Source organism: Parus major, chromosome 18 (genome assembly GCF_001522545.3).
Source record: "Parus major isolate Abel chromosome 18, Parus_major1.1, whole genome shotgun sequence".
Taxonomy (NCBI): domain Eukaryota; kingdom Metazoa; phylum Chordata; class Aves; order Passeriformes; family Paridae; genus Parus; species Parus major.
The window spans coordinates 6,551,092-6,578,950 of NC_031786.1; the positions used below are offsets into that span (position 1 = coordinate 6,551,092).

The 27,859-nt window shown below is 54.8% G+C and overlaps 1 protein-coding gene across 3 annotated transcripts in view; it reads right to left on the reverse strand.

Annotated features, from left to right (window-relative positions):
• The window catches only part of CASKIN2 (CASK interacting protein 2), a 33,322-nt gene extending 16,605 nt beyond the window's left edge, over nucleotides 1–16,717 (reverse strand). For all 3 annotated transcript variants that reach the window (XM_015645725.3, XM_015645726.3, XM_015645724.3), the window contains exons 1-2: nucleotides 16,487–16,717; nucleotides 13,785–14,491 (exon numbers count right to left, since the gene is read on the reverse strand). In XM_015645725.3, the coding sequence (XP_015501211.1) occupies nucleotides 13,785–13,878 (94 nt within the window). In that variant the 5' untranslated portion in view covers nucleotides 13,879–14,491; nucleotides 16,487–16,717. The remainder of the gene's footprint in view (nucleotides 1–13,784; nucleotides 14,492–16,486) is intronic.
• Between the last annotated feature and the right edge of the window lie 11,142 nt (nucleotides 16,718–27,859).

Below are 27,859 nucleotides of genomic sequence, written 5' to 3' on the forward strand. Positions count from 1 at the left end.
CAGGGCAGCCACAGCAGACCTCCCCCATTTCCAAGGCTTTGTTGATGTGGAGGACAACACACAGATCCTTGTGGAGATCCACCTCCTTGCCAGAGATGCTTGGAAAAACACCCCTTTCTGCTGTTCCTGTGTCACAGACCCTCATTCCATCCCCTCGTCCTGGGAAGTCACATCCCTATGCTGCTGCCTGCAAGTACCCCTGTGCCTTGAGCCTCCCTGTACTGCAGGTCTGAGCGTCCCAGTGTCATGAACATCCCTGTGCTGCCAGCCACACATCAACCCTGAGTGTCCCTGTACCGTAAGCATCCCTGAACATCCGGTCCTGAGCACCCCTTCACCGCCTGCTACAAGTAGCCTGCATGCAAAAAAGCCCTGCAAGGGCAGTGCAGGAACACAATCCAGCTTCCCTGGGCAGTGGGAGAGGGACAGTGTGCATTGAACACACAAAATAGATGCACATACCCTCCTGGGAAAATGAAATCCACCTAGGGACTGTCACCACTAAGCCAATAAACCAGATGGAGGTGCTAATCAGCTGCTATCCTGCAGAGCACCAGCCATCTCTGGTGGTGGTGGCAGCCTCTAGAGCTGGAGGCGGAGGTGGCAGCTTCACCCAACCTGCCCTGTGATGGCCTGGGGTGGCCCTGCCTCAGCATATGGTGCTTTCATGCCAGGGCTCAGGACAGACTCACAGACTGTTTTGTCTTGGCCAAAATCAAGACCCAAAGAGGTGATGTCCATCCCTCTTCCGCAGGAATCACCCTTCCCTGTCGCCTCTCTGTCCACAGGCACGTCCGCTGTGGCCACCCACACCCGGCTCCTCCCGGCAGACTGCCTGCTTCAGGAGCAGTTTCTCAATAGGTTCAGAAGATTCACCCACCTCGACAGGGAAGGAGTTCAGCCATAGAGATGTTAAGAAACTCAACCAAAGCTGCCCAGCCAGCTCGGAACAGAGGCTAGGTGAGAGTCAAGGGCTCCTGACCCCAGTTCTCTATTGCAGCCACCAGCTGCACTGCAAACACTGAGCCCAGTGCTGCTGCCCAGGATACCTGGCTGAGCACCCATCCCTGAGTCCAAATGCCAGGGGTGCCTTCCTGCCCACAAAGAGCCTGTTCTGGGCTTGAGGCTCTGCAGCATCACTGAGGATGGGCTCCCCACCAAAGCTGACAAACAAGCCCCTTGCCAAGCCAGGCACTATGGGGTTGGTGTGACTAGGGCAAAGCCACTGGGCTAACTGGCAGGGATGTGGAAGCTGCAATCAAGGAGGTGGATTCCCATCAGCAGAGGGCAAATGGCAGTGACATAAGAGCAGCTGGGAGCCCCTTACTGTCCCTACACCAGCACCTGGCAACTCCTCAAGAGTAACTGAGAAACCCACCAAACCCTGGGCCAGACCAGGGTCCTGGCTGCTCTGACACTGCCCAGGCTGCAGGACAGCTGTCACACCAGGCCCTGCTCCTGGTTTCAGCAGCCTGGAATAAGCCCAGCAGGTGCAATAACCTTCCAGGAGCTGAACTCTGGGCAGCTCCTCACAGCATCCCAGTGATGTGAGTATCCCTGCACATAATGCTCATTTCTTTTCATAACCTCAACACAAATCACTGTTCACCCCTAGCTAGAGCCCCAAATCTTAGGGCTTACAGCCACACAGAGCCCAAGCTGTTCTTGCCACCAACTTGTCTGCTGATGGCATGTCTGAGTCTCCTTGGCATCCCTCCTCATCTCCTTCTTTAAGCAATACTGGCCTGCAACATGTTCAGATACGATGGTGGATGATGGTGAATGCAGGTGATGGCAAAGGCAGGGGAGTTTGAGAGCTCCAAGGATCTGCCTTCCATGGTAGGCTGGGCTGGAGACCCATGACAGGCAAAGAGGGATAGGGCAACAGGACCATGGAATCAACTGGGAGCCTTTTTCCTTCTTTGGAAAAAGCTGTGAATATTTTTTCCAGGGGAAATCAAACTTTTAAGGTTTTTTAAGAGGCTGGTAGCAGGTGAGACACTGGGCAGCATCTACATACAGTACAGACACTGATCACTCACCCCCAGCCCAGCCACTCCAGGACCCCCATCCAAACCCCAATTCACCCCTGCTGCTTCCCCTCACAAGCAAAGCAGGAAAAAACAGGCAGTTTGTTCAAAGTGAAGGCTCCCAGAACAATGAAAGGAAAAGCAGAATCGGAAGCCCCGTCTCCATCCACACAGCTGGGAAGAAGGTGCAGCTCTCTGCTCTCGACCCCAAGGTTTGATGGCCACAGGGGACAGAGGGGACAAACACCAAGCAGGGAAAAGATCATCACAAGGATCCTTTGGAGCTGAATTCACCCCTTGCAAAAGCCAAACACATGCTCCTGCTCTGAGTTTCAGGCCCCCAGAAGGATTTCAGCTGGGGTGAGATGAATGGTGCTTGCTCCCCCTCTCCACAATAATTTGTGGGTTTGTAGTGGCTGCCTACCCAAAGTGATGCAGCCCAGCCCAGCTCCCCTGGCCAGGAGAATTGGTAACACCCCTTCCCCACAGAGCCAAAATTGCATCCCCCAGCCCCATCCAGGATGGAACCAGCGGGGAAAGGCTTTGGGTGGGGGAAACCAGGCGGCTCCTTCAGAGATACAAGGGCTCCTTTCCCAGCTGGCCAGGGAAACGCGTTACCGGGAGGTGAAGTCACCGTCCCTGCTGGGACCTGGCTATTCCGCTCTCCAGGATATGAACTCAGAGGAGCTGTATTTGCCCAGGGAAGAGGTGGAGCCTTTTCCATTTCCCCCATCCTTCCGAAAGGACAGGACGCCTCCCGAGCGGGAAGAGATGGGCTGATAGCGGTGGGGGCCAACAGCCAAGTGCGAGCACTGCCTGAACCTGCAGCTCGCACACCATGGGGCCAAGGGGCCCTGGGCTGTGGGACACAGGCACCAGCAGAGCACCAGCTCCAGCATTAACAATGCACCTTAGCTCCTGTCCAGCTGGCTCCCTGGGAGCCAAGGAAGGGCTATCCCAGATACCCCGGCAAAGGGACTGCTCCTACAGACGCTCTCAGTGTTGTCATTAATGCCATACCCAGCAAATGGTGCATTAAAATAATCTGTGGTGGATGTGCTACAGATTGACAAACACAGAAATAACACAAAAAGGACTTAGAGAGATTAGGAGAACAAACCCAGGCAGATTCAACCTGGGAAAAATGCGGATTGCAGCATCTGGGGAGAAATAATCCAACCGGCAGCAGGTCAATGGGAGGAAGAAAGAGGGGAAGCAGGATGTGGGGGGACGGTGAGAGGAGCAGTTTGAGTGTGTGTGGGCACAGAGGGAGCTGCTGGTCATGAAAGCAACCTCAGCAGCCCTGCATGGGGCTTCCAAGGGAACCATCTCCCACCATGTGTTCTGTTGCTTCCTGGGGTACCATCCTACATCACATACCCAGGGCTGTAAACATGAGAGAGGCTCAAAGAGGACGTGAGGGATGAGTGACAGAAGCCAGCAGTGAAGTGCTGGCCTTGCATGGGAAGATTAGGGCAGGTCAGTAAGTCTGGATTAGCTGAGCAACAGTTAATTAGGGAGGGCGGGCAGGGACACAGCAACTGAGCAACCCACCTACACCTGGAGGGGTTTGACGCTCCAAGAGCAGCACGTACCTATTTATTTTATGGTTCTAACAATGAGCCCCAGATCAAAATTAGAGCCGCCAACAGTGGCCAGCAAAACCCTGTGGGCTCAAGGGAGCAAAACAAGGATCCAGCCCCTACATTGTAGCTTGGAGGTTGCAGCAACCGTGCAGCTCCCAGGGGAAGCAGGGCAAGGCTGAGGCTGGGGGACAGCCACAGCCCCGTGGCACCATGTCACCCTCAGTGCCAGCCCCGTGCCCGCACATGGCAGCTTGGCACCCAGGAGCTGCTCCAGCCGGTGGAGCCAGTACTCAAAGCACACAGCGATGCGGAGGCTGGAAATCCTGTGACATCCTCCTCCTTTGGCCCCAGGGAAGCTGCCGTGCACCTGGAGCAGGCGCTGCCAGGGCGGACGGAGCGGCTGTCCCCACCCTGGCTGTGCTAATCTGGGCAAGGCACACAAAGGATGGGAGGGGAGGCAGCAGGAGGTGAAGCTGTTCGTTCGAGGTCACCCAGAAGGTCGATGGTTCAAGTGCCGCCACTCCTTCCCGAGGCCGACACGGCTGGGAACTGAATTTTACTCCAAACTCCCCCCTCTCGCCAGCAGCCCGTTGGCAATCAGCTGTCGGCAGCCCGGGACTAACCTCAGACGGCTGCTGGCAGCCAGAGTTCGGAGTCACACGGTTAAAAATACCTTGCGGATGCCTTTCTTCAACTCTGACCCTGCAAGCTGGTGCTGCCGCCAGCCCCGCTCGGGACGTGCCCGCCGGGGTCCCCTGGGACAGTCACAGCCTGGGCTGTGCAGGGACACGGCAGCTGCTGTCTGGGAACTGGGTTTTCCTAAGAACCAAAGATTTCCACTTCTGGGGGGCTGCTGACTATATTCTCTACTGCCAAACTGAAACAAAGCGCTCAGCTTCCTAAAGCTTCCTTCCAGCAAGTGATGCCTGCACTGTCCGGCCCCCTCTGAACTGCAGCCTGGATTCAGCAGCTTCAGCAAAACACCTCTTTCCCTCCGGGACAGAGCCAACACATGGCCCCTGCTTCCTGCCAGTTTCAAGGGATGCCCAGTGACTGCTCCTGCAGATTCCGTGATGCTGCAGCCATTTGTGGCATCTGCATTGGGAAAGAGTGTAAGGATCTCACCCAGCAGTGGTTGCTCAGCTCCCAAGCTATGATGGACAGGAGGGATCCCCCTCCAAATCCCTTCTCCAGTGATGGTGAGGGTGCATAGGGCACCTTGCTGTTCCCATTCCCTGTGCAAAGGTCACCTACCAAAACACCTGAGAATTGACTGGCTGCTCCATGCTGCTGGCAAGTGGGAATGGGAGAGGGATGGGTCCATACCCAGCAGGCACAGGCCAAGCTCTGTCCAGCCTGGGACAAGCAGCCTGACAGGGGTCATTCCATTGCCACTCTCTCCTTTCCCTCCCAAGACAGGGAAAGGTGGTGTCCTTTCAGCAGCACCGTGACATGGTGTTGTCCATGGCCAGAGTGAGAGCTCTTTCCCAGATGGATCAGACCCTCCAACTTCCTGCCTGTGTTTCTGGCTGGACAATGCCAAAGTGGGAAAGCCATTGCCAAAATGCTGCCTTAGCTGGACTGGGACATTTTCATGCAGACGTGACAGTGAAGGATTTGCCTGGGATCCTGCTCTACAGTGGGGTTCCATATGCAGTGCACAGCAGAGGGACATGACAGCTTCATGACCAGGATGTCCTGCACCACCCTGCATGTCCGCACATGGAAGCAGCAATCACTTAGGAGCTGGTGACAGTCTGTGTCCTGGGGAGAGGCATCACCCTGTCCTGGAAGCAGGAACCCACCCCAGGACCCCACACCCACCTTCCCATCCCTTCAGGACCCTTGGTGACTGCTGAGTTATTCTGGGCACTGCATTCCTGACTCCCTCCCCTTGTCCCAGCTGCTCCAGGGCCGGCAGGGAGGGCAGTGGGTTCCTCCCATTGCCCAGCCCGGACGCCAGAGTCAGGCAGCAGCTGCTTGGGGACCAGCTGGGGACAAAGGCGACACAGAGCAGCCCCATCCCCCCATATACCTTGGAAGGGACAAGGGCTGAGTTACAGCAAGGTCAAAGGCATCATAATACAACTCCAATAGAAAAGAAGGAGCTGGATCTCAGTCCATGGGCTGAGCTCTGGCCAGCAGCTCCCCATAAAGGAATCAGGAAGTGGTTTGGGGGCAGCACATCAACACCTCCCCTCCCCCAAAGAACAGGCCCACCTCAGCACCAGAGGTAAACAGAGGCAGAGGCAACATCCGTGGCTCCTTGCCAAACCAATGTCATGCCCAGCTTCCCGCAGGGACTCCTCTGCCAGGTCAGACCCCTCCATCCCAGCCCTGCCTGGGTGCTCCCCACACCCCATCTCGATGGAGCAGTGGTGGGACACAAGCCAAGACCTGCCCACTCCCTGGACCCCTGCCGGGAACCCGATCTGTTTACGCCTTCCCAGCGTGGCGGGTGCGTGTCAGGAACGGCCCCAGCAAGCCCGACTTGGCGCAGGCAGGACGTGGGAGCGAGACCTGAAACCCCCACCTGCTGCCCCGCAGCATCCCAGGGAGCGTGCAGGGAGAAAGTGGGGGAGCACAGGGAAAAATGGGACCCTTTTTGTGGGAAAAGCACCACTTCTTGCTCTGTGCTACCCCTTCTGTGGCACCCAATGCCCCCCACCCTGGCCACAAGATGATGGCAGGTTGCTCCATCCCCAGCCCTGGCAGGGAATGGCTTTCTGAGCAGTGGCAATCCTTCTGGGAAAGCATCAGGAGAGCCAACCAGACCCAGAAGCCTCATGTCCCTTCCTGGAAAATGAGTTACTGATTTTGCAAACACATGGCTGGCAACATGTGTGGGTGCAGGGGGTTAATGACCAGCCACATGCTGGTCCCTGTCCCAAAGTTTGGGACTGAGGAGAGGCACCCACCTGCACTGCTCCTGGGAGGAGATGTTCATCCAGGACCACTCACCTGCTGTGAATTCAGTCCCACAAAGCCATAGGCATTTGGAGCAGGCTGCAGTGGGATAGAGTAGAGCCATGACTTTGGGGACTCAGAACTGGACACCTGCACATCCACACCAGGTTTGGGGTGAAAACAACAGAGAAGCAGCTCCAGGATATCCATGTGCTGCTAAATATAACCAGTGGGACAGGTGCTCCAAGACAGGGAGTTGCCTGCGCCTCAACACTGTTGAGGAGGAAACTGAGGGCTCTCCCAATGCTTAAGTAGCTCTTGAGGTTTGTAGACACAGAGCAGGGTCAGAGGCAGCACCTCATTCTGTGCAGGAGCCTCCTTCCCTCTAAGGAGGAGGAGGAGGAGCGTCTCCCTTCTTTTTAAGCCAGCAGGATTAGCAGGTACTGGTTCAGGGAAGCCAGGAGGGCTGATGAAGCCCTTCCCATGTGTGTCAGCCACACAAAACCAAACCAGAGCTGCTTCAGACCAATCAGAGCAGCCTGGGCTGCAGCCCAAAACAATCCCTGGGCCATGGTTGTGTTGGACCCCACATTGCTGGCCAGACTCACGGTGTCCCCATGTCCCCCATGTAGGCAATGATTAGCCACCAAGGAGGACTCTGGCCCCTTTTGGAGGCCACTGAGGCAAGTGGTTCTCACGTGGCCTTGCCATGGTGGGGACATATCCCAGGGCCCTGAGGGGTTGCACAGGCTGTGAGTTGGGACAGGACACCCATGGAAGGGGAAGATGGGTGGGGTTCCATCTTGCTATTCTCCATCTTGCTATTTGCACCCAGTTCACCTCCAGCTGGAAACTCCCTTCAGGCTTATCCACGCCTGTCCTGGCAAAGAAACAAGGCGATGCCTCACAAGGGGCTGCTGGAGGGGGAAAGTGAGGCAGGCAGCCCCTGAGATAGATGCTCCATGGAGGCAAGAGGCACCTGCAGAGTGGGTGGCAGAGGCTGAGCCAACCTCGCTGCTGGGGCCACCTCGGTGACAGGCACCAGATGCCCTTGCCACGCTCGCCAACTCTTCCATCCAGACAGGGCCTTACACAATCCAGGATTATGAAATCCCAGGATTTTTCACCCCTCCCAGTACAGCTGCCCACCTCGGGTGGCCGAGCCAGACCCAGCTCCTGGGATGGCACCGGGGAGGACGGGGCAGGGGTCTGGGCACGGCAGTAACGCCGGGAGCCACGCACTCCCTGCGCAGCCTTGGCTGGGGCCCGCAGGGAGCGGCGCTGGCAGGGCTTGGCGGAAGCACAGCCGGACGTGTTGCACCAGGCCTGGGATGCTGCGGGAGCTGCATACCTGCCTCACGCAGGTTCTCCCTGCTCCCTTATCTCGCCATCGCAGCCCTGCTCGCTTGCAGCTCCGGCCTTTCTCCCTGGGGTTGCAAACGGCTCGGGGTGGCTTCGCACCTACCCCGGGCAGCATCCCAGGGATGGGCCAGAGTATCCAGCCCTTCCCTGGGAGGGTAGAGATCATACTGACAGAGCCATTTCCAAGCAGTTTGGGCATCTCCAGACAGGTCTGTGACTCACCAGGACACCTCGGCAAGGCTTGGGTGATATTACAGCCCCAAGGTTCAAACAGATCCCTCCCTCTCCATCCAGGAGTGATTTTTTAGGGAAGCCAGGATGGGATTTAGGGGGAGCCGGAATGCTCGCAGCTCCTCCCCACCCTCTCGCTTGCTAGAGCAGCCAGAAAAAAAAAAAAAAAAAAAAGGTGGTTTATTGTTATTTAGTTTCTTGCCCCTTTCATACTCCTTTGCCGGAGTTTTTGCCAGCGGCGGGCCCCGGGTCTGGCAGGGATCCAGGACAGCCGAGGCGCTTTTAAAAACAAAGCAGGGCGCGTGCATGCACACATACACGCACGGCATCCAACCCCGCTTTTAACTCTTGCTGGAGCAATGCTGGTGGAAGCATCCATTTCCAGCAGGAAACCATCTTACACGCGGTCCATCGCCACTGGGATCCAACAGTTCACCTCCCACCTTCCCACAAAAACCTCTTTGCGGCACTGGGATACTGCCAGGGAGGTGGCAGAAGTGATGCTGGTCGTTGTCGTTGTCCACCAGCTCCCTCCTGAAACCAGCCAAGCCAGAGGACAGAATGCCTGTGCTGGCAGTGTTCTTGCCATGTCCTGTTCTCTGCAGCCCTGGGGAGCACCGTCCTGGTTACCGTGCCCATGTGCTGCTGGCAGCCGGGCACACGGCGTCCCAGGACTCGGGACTGCCCTCCCTGTCTGCCTTCAAGCTGTCCTCATCTGAATTGTCACGCATTTCTGGGTCAGACAGCCAAAACGGCCTCTGTGGCCCTTGGGAAGGGACAGCTGAGCCCCCTGGTCTGAGCTGAGTCACCAGGAAATGCCCAAGGGATGGAAATTCCCCTCCTGTCCCAAACCTCAGCCTCCTGCCTGTGACACTGGGGACGGATGCCAGCCTGCCTCCATCCGTGGCCTCTAGGGACCTCCACATTTCCAGGAGATCCCAGATTCTCTGGGATACCCCAGCACTGTCTGGCCATTTCCAATGGACAGCAGCATGGCCTGGAGCAGTAGTCCCCACATTCATCCCCTTCCCCAGAATTAGCCTGGTTTCCCCCCTACGTTTTTACAGAGACAAGAAAAAGTCAGCTGCCGTGCCCCTGGCTGACAGCAGGCACCACAGGTTGCCCTGCCAAGGCTGGGGACAGAAATACAGACCTGGGACAGGGGGAGATGTGGAGCTTTTAACACAGGGAAATGGGGTGCAGAGGGGCAGAGGCCCAGCCAGTGCCCAGCACAGGCTCCTCCATCTCCCAGTGTGACGCTGTTTGCTCACGCCTTATCTCCTGCTCTCGGCACAGCGACTCTTTCCCTGGCTCCGGGCGCTCTGGTGGCAGCCGGGCCCCTTTCCAAACACAGCACCCGTTGAGCCCAGCTTTGAAAACCAACTGTCCCTTCTTCCCCTGCCTGTGCCGAGCTTTTCCTTCCCAGAGAAAGAGGTGGGAACGCCAGGATGTGGATGGGGAAAACCCACCCAGCAAACACCAGGCTACCAGAGGAGATCCCCTTCCAGGGGGGTTGGGAGCCACAGGAGGAGGAAGAAAGGATTGACCCCAGTTTGCCACGGAGCTGCAGCCCCACCACCATCCAGCCCCGTGGCTGCCGCACTCTCCAGAGCCTTTGAAGCCTCTTTTCTCCCACTCCCACCACCCACCCACCGCAGGCTGGTTCAGGAGCAGGTCTGGGCACGCTGTGGGGTGCTGGGGTCCCCGGCACGGGGCCGCCGCCAGCCCGGCTCCCCGGGCACGGTGCCTCGCCCTGCTCCTGGCTCAGTCCTGGAGGAAGAGGGAGTTTTGCCCGTTTCGGCAGAGTTTCTCAGCGTCTCTCCGCAGGCGTGCCCACAGCCCTTCCAAGCCGGAGCGCGGCTGCGGAGCCGGTCCAGCCCGTCAGACCTACAGCGTGCGGGGAGAGGAGGGAGGACACGGCCAAGGACGCTTTGGGAACTCGTCCTCGAAACTTGGGCTTCAAGAGACATGGCCAGGGCTACACTTGTGCTTGGTGGCAGAGCCAGGTCCAACCGCCTGCACTGCCCGCGGCAGGAGTGGAGCAGGAAAGGTGCCCGGGCACCCCTGGACCACTGCCACCGGGAAAAGCCATCGCGTGTAACAGAGCCTGACACGATAAGGATCCTGCCCAAGGCCAGTCTGGGCTCTGCCCTGCTGCCAGACCAGGAATAGCACCTGGAGTACCCGAGGGTTTGAGACAAGCCTCGCTCCAAACAAGAGGATGGTCTGCCTCTGTAAGGGGGATGGCACCCTGGGCTTTCTGCCTGGCACAAAGGCACGTCCAACACCATTACAAAATAACTCCCAGATTGCAAAAAGGAGCAACTTCTCCCCCTAACAACTACAGACTTGCTGCTGTTGGGAGAAGCAGAAATCCCAGCAGGTCATGAAAGGAGGGTGGATGTTTCTGCAGAGGACAGAGACACAGAGCGCCGGTGGCAAAGGCTAACAAATCACAGGAGAGATATTAAACCTCACGCTTTGAGGCTTAAGCTGATACAGCTACTAGGGATTAGGAGGATATTCAAGGGGGAGATGAGTGAGTTATCCCACATCTGCCTGCTACAGTCTCACAGCAGTGAGCAGAGTGCAGAGCAGCACTGTCCTTCTCCTGCCAAACTGGATGGTGGCAGCAGCATCTGAGGGCTGGCACAGATCTTGAGAAAACCTTAACATGCTTTGTGCTGCTGGGACGCAGCAGTGAGAGGCTCCAACACAGGCATGGCCATAAAGCCAACACCTCTCTGCAAGCTTTGCTAGCGTTTAACAACTTGCTAGGTCATGGCCCAAACACAGCCATGTCCCAGGAGCCCAGCCCAGTCCTTAATATCGAAGGTCTGGAAAGCACCAACATAGCTGCTGAAATGGGGCAAGTGGCTGACAGAACCTCCTCAAAGCTGCAGCTGAACCTCAGCAGGGCTTTGCTCCGTCCTTGAGAGTTTCACACCAGTTTGCTCAGCTGCTGCCCTTTCTTTGCACTTCGCACACGTTTAAACAAAAACCTTTACCACTCCCTTGAGGAAGACAAACAGTGAGTCCAGCTCCCATCACCTTCCACAGCTCCTCCAGGCCCTGGTTATCACAGGGGCACCCCCATCCCCTATCCCTTGATTCTGCATCCAGGGATGGGGACACCCAAACTTTGCTGGGCACCATCCAGCTCCAGGAGCTGCTGCCCCTGAGATCCCTGGCCAGAGGGGCTCTGCCTCTCTCCTCTCCTGGGAGCCCCAGCCCCTCGGTGCTGGCCCTGGCCAGGCCAACTGGTGCATTGTTGGTGAGGGCAGCAGCCCAGGGACGTGATTGATCGCGGGGGAGAGAGGCCAAAGCCGTGATGGGTCGTTTAACAATTTCAATTAAACTCTGCAGCGCTCCCGAGGCAGAGGGGAGGGGAGAGGGAGAAAGAAAATAAAAAGCGGGATGTTTCCATTGCCAGGGAACCTCAGCAAAGCACGGCTGGCCTGGCAGGAGCAGCCTGGCTCTCCCAGACCAGAACCCCCTCCCTGTCTGCAGGAGTGACCACGGCGTCGTGCTGACGTCCCCTTCCCACAGGCAGGACAACTGCCCTCGCCTGCCCTTTCCCTCCTGGCTCCTGCCCCCAAAAATCTTGTCCCTGCCCACCCCAGCACCTTGGAATGAGAGGTGCTGTGACCCACTTGTGTGGCGGCGCTTGCGCACCGAGAATATTAAACAACGTGTCCCTGAAGTTCCCGCTGCTGGGACTGGCGCTTGGATTTTGCTTACGTGCGGTGACTTTTTTAGGCACAGGAAGCCCCAGAGGGCTGATCACAGCGATCGAGCTCCCAATCCACTGAGACAGCAGAAGGACTCTTAGAGGGATTTAAAAAAATATATTTGAAAAAAAAAATCAAAAAAAAAATCAGCATCTCAGCCTGTCATATGGAAAAGGCACTTTAATGAGCAGCAAAGGCAGCAAATGCTTGGCTCACACGCCATTGGTGAGAAAAGAGAAAGGGAACCATAAGGGAAGGGGAGCAGTGGTGCCCTCCATACCAGGGATGAGCCTCCAGGACCATGCAAGCCCCCCCAGCAGGTCAAGCATAGGAGCCCCACTGAGGGCTTGCAGCAGTTGCCTTGGAGGGGTCAGGGTTTTTTGGCTCCTCCTTATAAAGGAATAAAATAAAAATAAGCCCAGGGAGCTGCTGATGCTGCTGCAGTGGGGGAGTTAAACACACATGTTCACGTGGGTGCCCCACAGCTGCAGGGAGGGGAAGACTCCAGAGAGAAAACAGACAGGATTGAACTGGGAGAGAGTTACCGGAGGGTACGGGAGAAAACAAGTGTGAATTCACCCCTCTGGCTGTGCAGGAGGAAGAGAGCCATGAGCACCCCAGCCTGCACACACTGCTAGGCCATGGGACACCAACTCAGGGGACAGGGCTGTGTCAGCCAGAGGGACACTCATGTCCTGACATTGCCTTGGGGGTGTCCTTCAACCCACCCATATGGGCAGACTGCTCTTGTTCAGCTCAGGGATCCTGTACAGGCACAGTCCCTGAGCAGCAGAGGCAATGACACCCAGTACCTTCACCCAGGGGAGGGGCACCAGATGCCCCTGTTCTGGGGAGGAGGCAGCTCCCAGCCCTTCTGAAAGTCCAGCAGTTGAGATTTACAAAGTTCTGGCCCCAGTCAAATCCTTCCAGTAGATGACCCAGGGGAGCTGATCCCCTCCTCACGTTTTATAATCCTCAGCCTAACTCAGGTTTCTCCGCACCAGCCTCTCTGCTCTGAGCTGCTCCTAAGAAGCCTTAAAGCTTCCCTGCCTGAGTTTCCCCTCTCCCTCCTCCAGACAGCTTATTCCCCTTCAGCTTTCCCACACACTCCCACGAGACCCCCCACGATGAGCAGCCTTGGCAGGGGTATCCACACTCCCACAGCCCAGGGAGCCAGGGCACACCTTCCCCCAGCCAGCCAGACAACTGGGTGATAATATAATAGGGCATCGAGAGCCCTTTTATTTACTTTTCCCAGTTTCCTTCTCTTGGTCTGTCAGAAGAAATGACCAGGAGCTCAGCTCTATGCAAGGGCTCTGTGGCACTGGCCACAATCTCATGCACCTTTCCACCCTCCCTGTCTCTTCCAGATGCCATGCAGCATCTGCAGGACCCCGGTGCCCTTGGGGACCCCTCCCGAGCTCTCTGTTCGCCCCAAGCTCTGCTTGCTGCTGACCTTTCTGAGAGCACAGGCAAGAAAACAGCCCTGCTGAAGGGTTAAACATTACCAGACTGAAATTCAAGGCTTGACGATTGGTTCCAGTCGACTGGCCGGGATGATAATTTTTCACAAGATAAATAAGGCTGGGAGTGAGCAGTAACCGCTAAAGACCCTTTGTAGCAGTGTCCCCCCCAAAGCGGTTCACTTCCCCCTGCCACGGCAGCTTCCCTTCACCCATCCTGCTCCGTGGTCCACACTCCAGGACCCTGGCCCAGAGCCCAAGGGGAAGCCCAGCTCAGCTGTAGGATTGCTTACAGCCCGGTCATTCATCCGCACGGGCTGTGCTCGCACTCCCGCATCCAGCCGCAGCGTAACTCGTGTGCCGGGGGTCAGAGCCAGCACCCTGGCTTGGCCAGCACTGACACTTGCACCCCAGGACTGGCAGGAGTGCCCAGCCAGGGGGAGGGAGCCCATGGCTCTCTGCCCAGGTACTCACTGCTCTTGGACGCCTTGATCTTGGCCACCAGTTTCTGCACGCCAGGTATGTCCCCGTTCTTCACGGCCTGGATCAGCTCCTGCTCGCGCCCCATCGCAGGCAGGTGGGAGCAGCGGCAACGTAGAAACACTCAGATTCCAGAGGTTTATAAAGCCATGGAAATAAGCCCCTAATTCCTCAAAACACACTTTGATGAGAGATGAAATCCAGGAAGAAGCACACTTTACAATCCCACAGGGCATAAAAACCAGAAGGAAGAAGTCTTTCTGTTAAGGGCAGAAGCCCCTTTCTGCATCAGGAGGAGCAGGACACTGATGGGGTTTGGTTGGAGAACATGCAATCATTTAAAACAAAAAATACTTCAGTGCTTGGGGACAAGCTCCTGGCAGCACCAGAGCTCTATGAGACAAAGCCAGGCAGCACGGGGCAGGGTGTCCAGCGCTGGCAGCATTGGGATGCCCTCAGCCTCTCACAGCACTCCTGGAGCCAGAGGTGTCGTGCTTTGCTCCCTTCAGCAGGCTCTGCTGCATTGATGAGTCCCTAATTCTTCCCAAAGGGATTATGGGCTCGTTGCCATCTGGAAGTTATAGATCCTCCCTCTCTGGTGCTCATTAGCCCCTTCGTTTTGGCATTCCTCTCGGTGACGGCACTGCAGGCACGCTGGGGAGCCCCGAGCACAGCCGAGCCCCGGCACGGCAGCCTGGGACCTGCGGAGGGAAGAGCAGAGTCAGCCCCCAAAGGCCATTTACCTCCCGGCTCCATCGCGACAGCTTTTGTATCCATGCCGAAGAACGAATACTTTGACTATATTTAGTCCTGGAGGGACTTGGCTCATCCTTATGTTAAATGGAGAGGGAAGAACCTGTGGAGGAAACCTCCTGAGGGTGCTGCCCCTGGAGCAGGACAGGGGCACAGCTCCTTCCCTGCCCTCCCAGGGCCACACACACCACATCCTCCCTAAAGGCAGCACACAGGGCTTGGGGCACATGACACCTCCCCCTCTCCTTTTCTCGTGGCAGCACACGAGGGATGGAGCTGGGAAGGTTTAGCCAAAGCTCTCTCCAGCCCATGGGAGGGTCAGCCTGCCTCACACTCTTCTCCTGCGCAAGGATAAATCTTCACCCTCCAAACTTCCTGGGACACTCAATGCTCTGGGACCCAAGACACTTCTTCACCAGTTCAGGAGCTCTCTCTGGCCCCAGTGAGGACTTGGGTATAATTCAGCAGGACAACTGTGCACAGAACAGGATCAAGGCCATATCCTGCCCAGCCAGGGTACCCTGGAGAGGGCACAGGGTCCTACAGAAGCAGTTCACATGTCCCAGCCTGTGCTCCCACACTGCATCTGGGCTGCCCAAACTGTGTGGTAAGAAAATCCCTCCTGGTTCAGGGCCATGCATCTGGCAGGCTGCTCTGACACCGGGGAGGAGCGTGCGTGCAGGAGAGCAGGGAGCATACACCGTGCCAGCTGCAAGGCCATCGCCAGATCACCCCACAACTTCCCCTCTGCCCATCCAGGACAGATGGGCAGCTCTGGTTCCCCCAGTCATGGCTCAGTGGAGTCTCCCTTCCCAGAGCGCTCGCCCTCCACAGTTTATATAACAGTGGGTGTCGCTTCCTCCGAGCAATCGAGGTCACTGTTCGGAGCATGGAAATCACAGGGGAGACAAGGCAACAGTGACAGGTCCTGTTGGGGTGGGGGCAAAACCAGAAGGAGAATCCTGTGGCATTGCATTGCTCAGCCAGGAGCTGCAGCTGCCCATAAACACGGCTCATGACTTCCCCGTGTTCCAGCGCTCCCCAGGGTGCAGCAGCACAGGGCAGATGAAAAGATGATCCTCAGGTACTGCCTTAGCTGGTGCCCGTCGGGGTCAGCTGCCACCTCCCCTGGTCCTGGGGAAGTTTACCTACCTCACAACAAAGTTTCAGCCACTTGACTCAGACTAACCTCTCGCCGCAAACAAATCCCCTCCCGAAATGCCCCTGCGTCCTACCGTCTTCAGAACTATTTCGTTTAACCCTGTGCACTGCACCCAACTCTGCGCTGCTCCTCAGGAGCGCTCACAAGAAGCGAACGCGAGGCGGTGAGACGACTTCATATTTGAAAAGTCTGTCCGGCCTCCCTCGGGAAACGGCCCCGGTGCTGCTGCCTCGGCTCCCGGACCATGCGGGGTTCAGCGGGCAAGCCGGGGGGACCCGGAGTTCCCAGTGCCGACCTGCACCTCCTCAGCCCTTCCAGAGAGGAGCAGCGAAGGTAGAATTCGAGAAACGCACAAAGCTGGAAAAGCGACAGCAAAACATCCCTCCCACACGAGCAGAGATGAGCCTCCAGCCCAGGAATTCACCTGGAGAACCAAACTATCCCAAACATTCCCGCAGCCAACGGCAGCGCCGGGGAAGAAAAAAGGAGAGCGAGGAGGAGAAAAACCCCCCAAATAAAGCCACACCAGTTACGTAAGTGGCGGAGGAAAGATGCAAAGGAGCCGAAGGCACCCAGCCGAGTCCCCAGGGGCGGCGGGGGCAGCTCGGTTCCCCCGGGCGGCTCCGGGCGGGCAGCGAGGGGGCCCCGGCCGCGCCCCCGCCCCGAGACCCCCGGGAGGGGCGGCTCCTTTCTCCGGGCGCACTCGGGGGGGATTTCTGCCCCCACCGAGGCGAGTTGTTCCGCGGCTCCTGGGGCGAGTTGTTCCGCCGGCCCCACTCACCTGGCGGCGCTCCCAGCCCGCCGCACCGGGGCGAACCGAACCGCGCCGGGGCGAACCGACGGCACCGGACCGGACCCGCCCACACCGTGCGGAGCCGCTTCGGACCGCGGCGAACCGAGCACTGCCGAGCCCGGACCGGCCGCAACTTCCCGAGCCGCGCGGGGCGGGAGCGGGGCCGGTACCGGAGCGGAGCCGCGGGTCCCGGCTGGCAGCGGCGCGGCACTCGGCAAAGTCCCGCTCGGGCCGGCCCCGTCCCGGCAGGAAATCCCTCCCCGGCCCGGCCTGATTGGAAAAGCCCGGCGGGTTGTGCGGCGGGGCCGGGCCGGGGCTGCTGTCACTCACCGTGATGCGGCGTCGAGCGGGGCAGGGAGCGCTCCGCCCCCGGCCGGGGCTGCCCCGGGCTCCCGGGCATCGGCTCGCTTGGAGCGGGGTCCGGCTGGACACACAGCGCGGCCCGGGACCGGCGGCGGGGAGCGGCACCGCCGTGCTACGGGACCGACGCGATGCTCCGGGACCGGCGGGGTTCGGGACCGAGCTGGCGGGAGGTTCCCCATTCTCCATCCAGGACTGAGCCAGTGGTTCGGGACCGGCTCCCTTGGGAATCCTCCATCCTCCTCTGTCCAGCTCCGAGCCGGTGGTCTGGGACTGGCGTCGTACGGGACCGAGCCAGTGCTTGATCCGGGATTGGTGCGGTGCTACAGGACCGGCCGCGGAGAGAGGTTTCCCGTCATGGATTCAGGAGCAGCACGGTGGTCTGGGAATCAGCCCTCCCCAATTTCACCCCCAGCCCTCCACCCCCAACCTCCTTGGCAGAGGGGCTGCATAATGCCACTGATGGCACCCGTGGGACCAAAATCCACTGATCCCCAGCTGTCCAAGCCCAAATTAATCCTACTGTCACAAAGCACTAAAACTACCAAAAATCACCCATTTCTGCCAATCTTCAGCAGAAACAGCAGAGGCAAGTACTCCCTCAAGCACAGTTCTTTTAAAACAAGAGATTGCCTAATAAAGCTGGACAGTTTTGTTGCATGATACCACTGGATTATCATCAACTAATCAGATTAAAAACACATGGAGGCTTGGTTTTATTCACTAAACGGCCAGCCTGCAGCTCCCTGGGGGAGTTACAAAGATCCCACACCTCTTCAAACCAGGCCCTGAGACATTTCACCAAATGATGGTTTCATGAGCAATCCCAATGAGGGGGATCCCCAGCAAGGAGGAGGGACTGACATCTCCAGACACACCCTGTCTTTTCAGACTGGGAATAAAGAGATTATTATGCATATCTAATTATAAATGTCAACATTTTATGGCTGCTATGCTGAAGCACGAAGCTCTAAGTAGCCCAGCTAGAAAGGGCTGTGAAGTGAAAGGTCTTGTTATTCCCCCTCTGAGTTTTTCCAGAGCTTGTAAAGCGCAGTGACATTTATAATAATCCCCTGAATTTATGCAGCACCTTTTGTCCTTTTAAGGATCTTAATTAAGCTTTGCAGTTCCCTGAGCACAGACTAAACCCACTTTGCAAAAGAGTAGCCCAGGTCCTGCTTTGTACAAAATGTGTGTCCCATTTCAGGCAGGGGAAGGACTTTTTCACCCCAGCAACCTCTAGCACATGCTGTTAAACCACAGTAAGGGCACAGCACCCTGACATCCCCAGCAAAAAGTTGTGCTGCTGCAGCCACTCGTGTGGCTAAAGCTGGGTAACTCACACTTTGATCTCTGGTGTCACATAAACCTTTTAAATGGACGGTGCCACTGGAGGAGTTTACTAAAAATCAACAATTTCCATTGCAGCCTTCAAACATTTAACCATATATTGGCAGTCCTGACACTGCACTGAAGCCCAGCACCTTCCCTTGATGGCCCTGCTTGCAGGGAGTGGAGCTGGAAGGAGCAGGCAGCAGCCCCCATTTCCCTCCATGAACCCCACTTTTCCAGCCATTCTTTAAGGCAGAACAGCTGGTTGGTGACACCAGCACAAACAGCTGCCAGGGGCTTCGACTGTGTCAACCTTGCAGAGCTGACACATCCTCCCCATGACATTTATTCCACTGTTCCTGCAGAGCAGGTGCTGAGAGCATCAACTGAGTTTTCTCTGCAGAGTAAGTTCTTTAACAATTCACCCCCTCCCATGCACCAGTACGAGATGTTTTAGAGTCTAGGGGGTTTCAAGGTGCAGACACAGTTGTGTGGCCAGCTCTGCCCTCAGCCTCTGCAGAAAGGTGCCCAAGGCAGCACTGACTTGTGTTCCCCACTTTGGGTGAGGGGTCTGGGGGCTCCAGCTGCTTCGGGCTGCTCAGTTCTGCAGGACCCCGGTTCCTGCTTGCAGCTCCTCAGGTCGATGTTGCCATCTAGAGGTCCCTGCTACAGCGATCGTCTCCTTGTAAAGTATTGGGAAGGAGGTTGTTGGTTTGTTTTTTTTTTTAATTCAATGCAACAGTTCAAAGCAGTCTTTTTAGGTTAGCCCATGTCTTGGGTGGCTGCAGCTCATCCTGGCTTGTCTCACAGCCCCTGCAGCTGTGCAAGCCCCTCCTCTCTAATCTGACATTATTTTGAGATGAATTTGCTGTCCAGCATGGAAGCAGCCACACAGGCAGAAGCAATACACACAGTGGCATCCACAGCAGCTTCATGGCCAGTGCTGGCTCCAGGTGAGGCTGGGACAGACATGGCTCCAAATTTTGGACTGCAAGACTCCCACCCCCAGATCTCACCCATGAAAACCCAACTTAGAAGTTCATGGCTGTTTCATCCCCACTGAGTGGGCAGGAGGTCTGTGAAGGCCCATACCAGACATCCAAAATATTTTAAGTATGTTATGAAGCAGCTGGATGGAAATACACTTCTCTCCTTTCAGCTGTGGCTCAGGCTTCTCTTTCATTGCTGTTTTTTTAAAGTGTGGCCAGCTCAACTCAAAGCCTTGCTGCAATCCCAGGGCTGCATCTCAGATCTGGGCAGGAGGAGGCTCAGGCAAACAAGGGAGCAAGGGCAGTTTGATGCCGATGGCAGACAGGGTTGATTCCCTGGATGGGTGTGCAGACACCACTGCCCAAACACTCCCAGGTCAGCAAAGGGCTGATGTCTGGCACCTGCAAAAGGGCAGCACCACCGTGGCAGAGGCAGTGCTGGACCACAGGATCTGTTCTGCAGGGAGGAGAGTGCAGGCTGAGAATGAAGCAGGGTGAGGAAGAGCCTCTCCTGCACTGAATCAGGCCATGCCAGAAAGCAGGTTATTGCCCAGATTTAAAGCCACCCACAGGAGCCCTTCCTGCAGCTCCTGACATCGATTCACACATCACCTGGCTCCCTGAGCACTGAGGGGTGATGGGTGCCCCACTGCTGGGCTTTGCTCTTGTCCTTAAGCAACCCAGCAAGTCTCTGATCCTCAGAAGTCACATCCTGTCCCCAGGAGCCTTTCCTGTACAGGCATCCATCTCCTGCCACATTACATCCAGGCCAGGCATTTCCCACCCTGCTCAGCACTCCACCTCGTCAGCACCAGTGTCAAGGGCAAAGGGAGAGCACCATGGAGGATTTGGGCACAAAGGTGCTTACAGAGGTATTTACTCCATTGCCTCTTACACACCCTCCTGGCAATAGCTGCTGCTGGAAGCAGTCCAAGAAGATGAATTAGGGGGCTTGATGAAGAGAGATGCACTGCCCACAAGGAGGAGGAGGAGGGGGAGGATCACAGCTCACTGGCAGACAAAGGTTTGGGCTGGTTTGGCCCCAGATATCTCCTATCATGCCACAGCACAGCTGATGCCTGCAGCTGGCCACTGCCACCAGATGGGCTTCAGTGCCGGGATACATCCCAGCCCCAAGCCAGAACCTGGACACAGCTCCATGAACTCATGACCTGTGAAGCTGAACATCAGCCATAGTATGAAATGCAGCAGTGACTGCCCTTATGAGAGCTGGTGGGACCTGCTGCTGGCAAACAGCTACAGAAACCCATCCAGAGTCCACTCTCAGACAGGTAGCAGGGCTTGGTGGTTTAGGAAGCTCTGCTCTGCTAGTATCTTTTGCAAGAAATAAAAGTAATCAGGTAACTAACCCTTTGCTACGTCATTCCGCGGCAGTCCAGCTCTGAGCTCCCTTGAAAAGCATCTCCACAGCCCCAGATCAAAAGCCAGGAGTTACAACCCACACCAGCCCCTGCCCCAGCACAGCAAACCCAAACCCTTCCCCTGAATCCCTGTGGGAACTTGGGCAGGTTCTGGCACAGGGCTCCTTCCCACGTGCCAGTTCCTGGCTCCCGCTGGACTCACCTCTCCAGGCACATGTGAGCTGCTGCTCGCACTGTCCTCCTCACCCTGCCTTCCTCCTCCTCCTCCCTGTGCTGACAGTCACTTCTTTCTGGTCTTGTGCCTTTCTTTTCTCTCCGTCTCCCTTGCTTAGTCCCTCACTCAGGAAATTAAAGATAATCCTCCCTTTTTTTGCAGCCGGATTCCCTGTTTAACATTCGCTGCATGTGCTTGCACTGATTCAAAACGGGATTAGACTTTCTGTTGCTTTGATGTCAGTTGGGCTTTGCACTTAAGGCAGAGGGGGGAAAGAAAATGTCTCTTAACAAACCTCTTAGATTCCACCCATCCACTTGCATCCATCCTGGAAATGAAGGTCAGGCACATTTACCTGCAGAAACTGAGCCCCCTTCCAGGACTGATGTGGGGGGAATAAACCAACTCACAACTGCAGCATGCACTCCTTATTCTCTGGAAACACCCAAATTTCCCTCTGGCTCCGCTATCATCCAGCTGTGTGGAGGATGAATGGCTCCCATGAGTAGGGAGGTGTCATTAATCATCAGAAAACCACAACTTGTTGGCTGTCAGTGGATATTGCAGCTCCAGCTGCCGTGCAGCAGGGAGCACGTGGGCCACCGGCATCGCTCCAACAGACCAGGGCTCAGGGCTGCCCGCTGGGAATGCCCTGAGCTGCTCATTTCTAAGGGGGAAGCAGGTGCTGCAGGGTGGCAGTGCTGGAAATCCATATCCTGCTCCCTGGGGTGTGACATTTGTGCAGTGCCACAGTCCAAAACTTTCCTGGGCATCTCCCTCTGCTTCCTCAGGCCTGAACTTCTGCCCCTTTGGAAGATGAGGTTTTGGGGTCACTGCTGGTCCTTCCAACACCAGTACTAAGCAGATGAAGAACATTTTTCTCATGTTGCCTGAAAACATCTTGCTTTGCTTCCAAGACACCACTCCTTCAGTCTATGATGTCCAAAGCAGCACAGTTCAGAGCTGGAACAGGATCTCACACCAGAAAAAGCCTTTTACAAAGCATTCTGCAGAGCCATGGCCAGGGCTGGGATGTGACAGTGGATCCTATTCCTGCTTATCCAGGACAGCCCTTTCCCACAGTCTCCAGAGCCTCACAGGTGGCTTCTGCTGCCTGATGCTCCTTCTTCCATTTCCACCACAGTTTCCTTTCACAGGCAGCTGGGCCTCCTCTGGGGGCTCCATAACTGGAGATGTTCCAACGTCCCTGAAACCATCCCAGGACCTTCTGCAGGTTGTTTAGAAGGGCAGCTCCATGGATAAGCACAATCCAGCCGTGACCAGAAGGCACCTCACCCAGCCCTGAGCCCCTGGGAAGGCACAGCCAGCACCAGCAGAGCAGAAGTGGGGACACACCTAAGCAATCCTGGGCCTCTGGCATCTGTAATCCCTGTCACCCACACCACATCGCTGTGCTGCAGCCCTGACTGGCACTGCCACCACGTCGGGCTTCCTCCAGGACTGCCCAGGGACTGGGGACGTGCCTCTGCCAAGAGCACAGTGTCTAATCCATTTTGCCTGGTGCACACTCACAGACTTGATTAATGTCTGCAATGAGCTCCATCCATCATCGGGGAGTAAAGGAGATTAACTCTGCAGCACGCCTGCCTTGCGTTGATCCCATTCTCCAGGCCCCCTGATTAACGGCGAGGCCGCCTTATCTGCCAGGCCAGGAAACACCAATATCCAGGTTCCCTGTGGATGAAGGGAAGCTGTGAGAGCTCAAGAGCAGACGGGACAGTGCTGGCACAGCCACGGCACGCTCTGCCAGTGGGGCCATGCTGCTGCACCTCTGCTCTCCATCCCCATTGATGCCTCCATTCCCATTGCTCCTCTCTTCCTTCCTGGCCCATCACAGCCACGTTGACGGGGATGGCTGGAAGGAGAGCAGCAATCGGAGCACTGATGCATCCATGCAGGAATGCACGGAAACCAAAATCTGGGGCTCCATTTTCCCTCAATGGGTCAGCAGCGAGGATGTCATTCCCCATCCATAGAGGGAATTCGGATGAGTTGATGTGGAAGCCTGGAATAACCCAGGCAAATCCCCTCCTGGGGGTGGGGGCGAGGCTGCAGCTGACCGGTGCTGCGGAGAGCGGCTGCTCGGCCGAGCTCTTCCCGGGAGGACACGCGTCTAAAGTGGATGCAGGGAATTAACGGTGCCATCTGGATTGGCTCCAGCTCCTGCCCCTGGCTCGCTGCTGATGCTTCATTAACAGTTCCCTCCTTTCAGCTCCGTCTCCTCGGCTTCTGTTGCGATCAGCTGGGCTGGAGTTTTGTTGTCTTGGGTTTTTTCCAAATGGAAATTATTTCTCATTTCTTTTAACAATCAGGACAGAGGGAAAGAGACAGGAGAGGAAGGAGTTTCTAGGAGATGAAAGGGCAGGATTAAGGACATGGCTTTCACTTTGTTATCCCTCCAGTGTGGGTAAGAAATTCCTTTCAGAAGAAGGCTTTAATTAACTATGATTTCTGATGAGAATAAATCCTGGACCTAGAGATAGGTCTGGCTTCTTGGGTCTGCTGACAACCCCAGCTGCAACCTCAGCAGCCCAGATTCGTACACACACACACACACACGGTCTAATACAAAACTTAGCACATTTTAAATGGCTTTGCAAAGGCACTGACTGTCACCCCAGTCTGGAAAACAAGGATAAAAAAAACAAACCACAGGCATTAGCAGGACACTGTGCACGGTGCCAGTGGAAAGATGATCTGAGTGTGCTGAGCCACGGTGCTATGGTGGCTCAAGATGTGGGAAGGGGCCTTTTGCACAGACTAATAACCCAGGGCAGGAGGCAGTAGAAATATCTCTGTTGCCTTCTAGACCAACAGCCCTTCTCACACAGCAGGAAAAAGCAGGGGGAGAGGAGAGAAAGATGCCCAGTGGCAGACTGGGACATTTAGGAAGCATTGCAGTGATGTATCCACATCTTCCACTGCCACAAAACCCTCCAGGAACTGAGTCAATCAAAAATAACATTTGGGGCTGATTTTTATCCAGATGAACTCTCTCCAAATATTTTAAGGCAACCAGCAAAATGGCCAGCTTCTGCTTGTTTAACCCTTCTCCTGGAACCTGCACTGATTCTGAAAGAAAGCACCATTGGAGACAGCATTTTTTCTGTGAGCTTGACCTGCAAAACTGGATGTGGTACTAGGTCTGTTCATCTCCAGCATCACTCTGCTCACCTCTCTGTGCCCTAACTCTGTCCTGACTCACTCAGTGTTTCTGCAGCTCAACTTTCTGCGTAGATCTGGACTTGAAAGGTGAAGAATCCACACAGGTTTCCAGAGGAAGCCTCAGCTCCAGTTTACACAACAGTAACTCCTGCCAGGGAAACATCACAGCAGGTCCCTCTGAGAATCACATTTACCTTTTCTGAGCCATGTTAAACAGGGAGCTCACACTGAACCCACATCTTGCTCCTCTCCCATCTCTCCAACTAATGAACTCCCAGCTGATAACAAATGCTGGCTCCTGTTGCTGGAGCATCTGCCTCTGCTCTCAGCACTTAACAGCCCAAGAGGCAAAGCACTTTAGCGATTATTGTTTTCATAAGTGAGCATCATTTTACTTTTTCATTATCATTTTAAAAGGTTCCCACCTCTTCACTGCCCTGAGCCACTGCCTCCAACCCCAGCAGATGCCTCTGTGCCCTGCAGTGGCACAGGGAGCATATGGTTGGTTTCCCTGGGGGGAATTGGAGAGGAAAGGAACATCTGCCTGCTCCAGCGACCCAGCTGCTGAGGTGAGCAGAGCTTTTCCTGCAGGTTTGTGTCAGGAGGGTTTCCTATCCCATGCTACCACTACTAACAGCCCCCTCGTTGGTCCCACTTGTGATTTAATTCCTTATTGATTTTACAGATTTTGTGCTTGTTCACGTCTTCTGCAAATTAAAAATTTCCTGTGACACGCTGTATCAAATGTTTTACAGGACTTCAGGTAGATTAAAAAAATCAACTATTACTGCTTTCTTCCCCCCCCCAAACCCCTTCTCAGAACTAGGCAGGATTGCAGTCTCTGGTTATAAAACACCACTTTTTTTATTAGTTCTGTCATAAAGCCTTACACTTGGATTTGCAATTTCATGTGACAGCTCTTTCCAGACACCAAATGGAGTTTATCTCGTTTCCTTGACTTGAACCTCTCAGGATTTTCCCCTTTGCTTCATCTTGGATCTGCAATTTCCATTTCCAAGCTAACAACACCCTAATTCTCATTGAAAAGAAGGATGGCATAGCACTCATTTTGGGTTAGGCAGACACCAATTCTTGGTCATCAACCCTCCACATCAACCCTTCTGCTCTGTCTCCTCAAGCTCCATGAACAGCTATCCACAAGCCACAAAACTTTTTTCCCCCCTCTGTTCAGACTCAGGAGGAATTCAGGTTACAGCTGCCTTCTCCTTGTGCTAATGCCTGTTCTTGTAAAAGGGAATCAGCGATTAACAACAAATACATACCCCTGAGGCAGGATTTGTGTCCCTAAGGGCACCTGGCTGTTCCTGTCCAACAATGTCCTGGCAGCTTCTTATCTCAGACAAGAACGGGATCTGCCAGTTTCACCAAGCACACATCCACATCCCAGACCTCAGTGCATCACTGTCCCAGCCCTGGAGCCCACCAGCCTCTCACAGAGCAAGTCCTGCTTAGCCCCTTGTTATTTTTGGCTGTGCCTTTGTCTCTGGGATCCTCTAACTTTTAGCAATGAAAACAAAATGACAGAAGGTGCTGCCCTGGCCTTTGGCTCACTGAGAGCAGTGGGATGGGCAAAGGCTGAGGTATTAAACCTCAAATTAGCAGTGTGGGACTGGAATGAGCCAGGCAGCTCAGACCTGTCATTTCAAGGGCAGGAACTTGCAGGGAGAGGGGAGGTAATCATCTAGTTTCAAATAAATGCCCACTTTGTGTTAATTAATTAGAAATCCAGCACAGATAACAGAAGAGCTTAGATGACCATTTAGCTGAAGAATTCCTGTAAAGCCACATGTGGCTATTGAGCAGCTGAGACAGGAAATTCACCTGCTGCTTTCATTAGAGATGCTCATGTCTAAGAGAAAGCAGAGCCTGGGAGTTGGGAAATCAGGGGTTTGCTCATGGCTCAGGCTCATTGCTCATTAATACCAGCTCAGGGCAGAACTGGATCACGCAGTAGCACCGACCTGAATCAAGTTAGGCACCAACACAACATCTGCTTCTTTCCAGCCTGCCAGGCCATACATACAGCTGTGCACATCTGGATCAATGACAGCAGCACCTGAGTCACCATCAAGCTGCCTTCACAAACCCACTCCTCCAAACATTTGAGTTTTCTGTATTTAATTTTTTAATCAGGTCATTACATTCAGTACACATCCCTCTGTGAAGATACAAATGTGCTGAGACAGACATTGCAGGAAGATGGATAAGATGCTGCCTAAGTCAGGGCGGTTTTAGAGAGAATTGCTGTCAATTTTTGACCTCAAGCTCAGCATATGGCGTTAAGGAAATTATTTAAGTTTGCTATCACTTTTCATCTACAGAGAAGGAAAATGTGGCAAAGACACATTTTCCAGAATCAAAGGAGATAAAATGGAACAGTTGGAGACCACTTTACCAATCTTGCCTGGAAAGAAGGGAGGCTGATGTGCAGCTATCAGACAAAGACAGCACTCAGCCAGCATGGACAGTTGATGCACCATGTCTAACACATCCTGAGTGAGATCATCCCTATCCCTAAGGCCACTACAAGGACAAAACTTCACCCATTAGGCTATTTGATCAATATAATCACAGTCAAAGAGCTAAGCAATAAAAATCAGAGGTCCATTCTTTAAGACTGGAGTGGTGAGTAAGGGGAGCAATGAGTTCGAGGGGAGGATTTGCAACTTGGCTCTTAGTGGAGGCTCCTCTCTCCAGAATGGAAATCAGAGCAACAGCCAGGTGCTAAATAAATATTTAGCAAATGAGAAAGTCTCCATTTAATGAGAAATTATTTGGTGAAACCAGCTAGGGAAATGGTTTCAGTAGCACAGTAACAGAAGCCGGCGTTGCTCTCTGCCCCGTGGGATGCTGTGGTTCCACTCGCATTGCGTAAGTCAGGATCTCCAGCTGGGACAGGCACAGGAAATATAACTCATTACTGAAATGCAAGAGCCTTTCAGGGTTAAACTGCTGTTAGACCAGCCAGATTCATTCCCTGGTTGCAGAATTTGCCTAGCAGCAGCTTTGGATGATTACTATCTTTCTTCATTACAGCGACTTTGCAGACAGGATGGTCTAAGAGTAGTAGCGATGCCAAGTTTGTAGGAAGAAGTAATTTTTCTTTCTTTTATGTTCAAGGGCTGAGCTCCATTTCCTCACTTTTATCTACATCATTAGGCTATTGAGATGGCAGTTCCCTGCTTAAATGTTAATTACTATATCTCTCTTTTAAGAGGTGTTTTCAAGGGGTTAGTGCCTCAGTCTTCCTTGTAATTACATGCAGTGGTTAGTACTACTCATCGGCTGTATCCCAAGGTCTCCTGAGAGCTCATCCCTGCTGCAGTTTCCAGTAGATGAACACTCACAGAACCAGTCCTTCAGAGACCTGCTGTCTTCAAGTGTTCAGGCAGATAATGAGTCGATTACCGTGCCTGCTCCTGCTGCTGACGGCGAGCTCTGGGCACAGACAGGCTGCACATCACCAGTTGCTGCAGTTAATATTCCTCCCTTCTCCCTATCCCTTCAACTTGGCAAAACTCTGTACAACCAGTCCCTCCCTGGGGCAAGAACTTCCAGATTATTGACAGAGCATAAAAAGGGGAAAACAAACATTGTCAAAGCCTGAATATAAAAGCCCAGCAATAAAACAGTGACACAGAAATGGTGGTGAGGCAGATCCCAGATGCTAAACATGGCTTTGTCATGTCAGGGACAGAGCTGCTGTGGGTTTTTATGCCTCTTCTCAGCCTCTACAGCTGAGAAGAAGGAATTACAGCTTCCTCATGTGTGAGGCTTTTCTAAGTGAATAGCAATAGCTGAGATTGCAAAGTAAAAGCAAAGTGCTTGGAACAACTGCTATATTTAAATGTCAGATTATTCGAAAGCTATAAGATAC